This window comes from Colletotrichum chrysophilum (assembly GCF_026319265.1).
Source record: "Colletotrichum chrysophilum strain AFK26 chromosome Unknown scaffold_2, whole genome shotgun sequence".
NCBI classification, from domain to species: domain Eukaryota; kingdom Fungi; phylum Ascomycota; class Sordariomycetes; order Glomerellales; family Glomerellaceae; genus Colletotrichum; species Colletotrichum chrysophilum.
In genome coordinates, this window is record NW_026517289.1 from 283,432 (window position 1) to 285,815 (window position 2,384).

At 53.0% G+C, this 2,384-nt stretch overlaps 1 protein-coding gene across 1 annotated transcript; it reads right to left on the reverse strand.

Annotated features, from left to right (window-relative positions):
* COL26b_000465 (uncharacterized protein) lies at positions 1-2,384 on the reverse strand (the record flags this gene model as incomplete). Its single annotated transcript, XM_053173434.1, has 2 exons — positions 1-1,363; positions 1,840-2,384. 2 exons carry the CDS (start codon positions 2,382-2,384, stop codon positions 1-3), a joined length of 1,908 nt encoding a protein of 635 aa, XP_053042482.1.

Consider the following 2,384-nt stretch of genomic DNA (forward strand, 5'->3'; position numbering starts at 1 on the left):
CTATTCAATGGTCAGCATGGTTTGCGGCAGGTACATTGGGAGAGCACGTACGCAGTTCCACCTCTGTGTGATACGGGCGTCCTTCAAGCGTTTTGGCTCCCGTTCGTCGTTGTCGTCATCTGCACCTCTCTTCCTTGTCATGATGCTTTTCATGACGAGTCCAGAGGGCTTATGTGAAGCAGTGGCTTCATCGCACGACTCGGCGTCACTCGAATCGTCCACTGAGCCCGCGAAGTCTATCTCGTGCAGCTCTGGGTCGACATTCTTCCACTCAGAGATGTCCTTCTTGGCCACGTTGTCGCGGCCGGCGTAGTGGTTATCAATGTGGTTGAAACGCTCAGTCCAAGCATTCGCACCCTTCTTGGTGATCTCGATAATCTTTACACAGAAGCCGCACCAGAAGCGAGACTCGCAGTTTCTACCGACGCGGCAATCTTCGAGGGCCTTGTCAACTTGTGAGGCATCGTCCATCTTGTGCTCCTTTTGCAAGTGGCTGCGGAAGGTCTCGCGACGGTGGCAAACCTTCCCGCAAGTAGTCTCTGTCTGCGTGTTGTCGTCGTCGGCGCGCTTCTCACTGCACTTCCAGACCTCAAGCTGGAAGTGTTGGCTGTTTTCGTGGCGCTTCCAATCGTTTTTGCTGCCAAATCTCTTCGAGCAGCCAGAAAAGGTGCATCCGTAAGGCTTATCGTGACGTTTCATGTGCTTCTTCAACTCACATCTGCGATTGAAGGTCTTGCTGCAGCTTAATTTAGTGCAACGATGGGCTTCGATGCTGGTTATTGGCTCATGTGACGGCTTCTGATTGGACTGGCCCTTCAAGAACTTTGCAATAACCTCCTTGGGGAGCTTTTCCAGGATTCTGAGGGCGTCTTGTTCGTTGAGAACCTCGCCTGCAGATGACCAGGCCCCTGCAGCTGGTTTCTGTGAGCTGGCCCTTTCGATTTCAGACTCCGATTCAGGAGCTTTAGCGGCAAGATCGCAATCCATGGCATTGACGGAATCCATGGGGGACTCCTTCAGATCATCAGAGCAAGCGTCAAGGCTCTTGGGAAAATCCACAGTAATGTGGGCCTGACCATCACGCGTACGTCCGCCAGGAAGGAGGGGCTTGATTGTTGATGGTGGCCTAGAAATCTGCGTCGGCTGGACAAAAGCATGATGGTTCTGAACAAGCGGAATGTTGCTGGTCTCGTCAATGTTCGTCAAGGATGGGTCGACGAGAAGATCATCCATTTCCATCGGCTGCTCCGGAGAGGAAATTTCCCATCCCTGAGAATCACTGCCGAAGTTGAACAGCTCCGATCCTACGCCTTCAAGATCTTCTTGCACAGTGCGCGACGTTTCTTGGGGCTTTTGGGATGGGCTGCTAACGTGATCAGCCTATTTATCTCGACCACAGATTTCCGTGATTGTGAAGAAGACTCGTTGATTGGATGCGTACGGCAACGCACGTGAGTCAAGGGATGGGGATGGAGGCGAACGGGAACTTACTGCCAGAGATATTGATTGAGATCATCGTCTGCTGAGACAGGCTGATTGTGAACACGCTTCAGATGTTGTCGGAAATTGTCAGCTCTAGGCCATAACTTGTCTTTTGCTTGGCATTGAGCACTGATGTTGCAGCGCCAACGAGGACCCGAATCAAGCTCCGGGTGCACACTGCTCTTGTGTCTATCGAGATCGTTCGGAGTACCGAAACCTTCCTTACGAGTGCAGCCAGGAACCTCACACTTGAATGCCTTGCGATGTCGTTGGTTGTGTTTGCTGTCCCGAGTGTCAGTATATGAAAGGACAAACATCGACAACGACGGCGACGACCAGAACTGGATCGCAACTCACTTCAGCTCGGACTTTGTCTTACAAAGAGCTTGACAATCTGGGCATATCAACTTGTCCGTAGGGCCGGTCTGTACTGGTGCTGGCGGTGCTGGTGGCCACGCTTGGACGTGAGCGTCGCGAAACGTGGACGTTGAGAGTGGGAAAGGGTTGAATTCCATCATATGTCCGGCGAGGCTTTGGGTTTCCGTGTTTTCCTCGTAGACGGACCTGTCATCGACGATGCTGTGTTTCGCTCTACTTTCATAGCCAGAGTCGGAGGGCAGGTAGGCCTGGGGGATGGTGCCGCACTCTGATGGCTGTCCGTTGCTTCTCCAACTAGCAAACGCGGGGGCATTCCTACTAACATCCACGGGGTTCATGTGGTGACTAGGTTGAGCAGATGCGGACGCCGGCATATTGAATCCAACCCATGGCGAATCATCACCGGCATAGAAGTTCATCAAGCCATACGGCACGGGAGGAGTGTTCAGGCCACGGCTTGCAGCCATGGGGTCCGAAGACAGCCTGGATTTGTTGAACTGATCCATTTCCATTGGCCTGGCCAT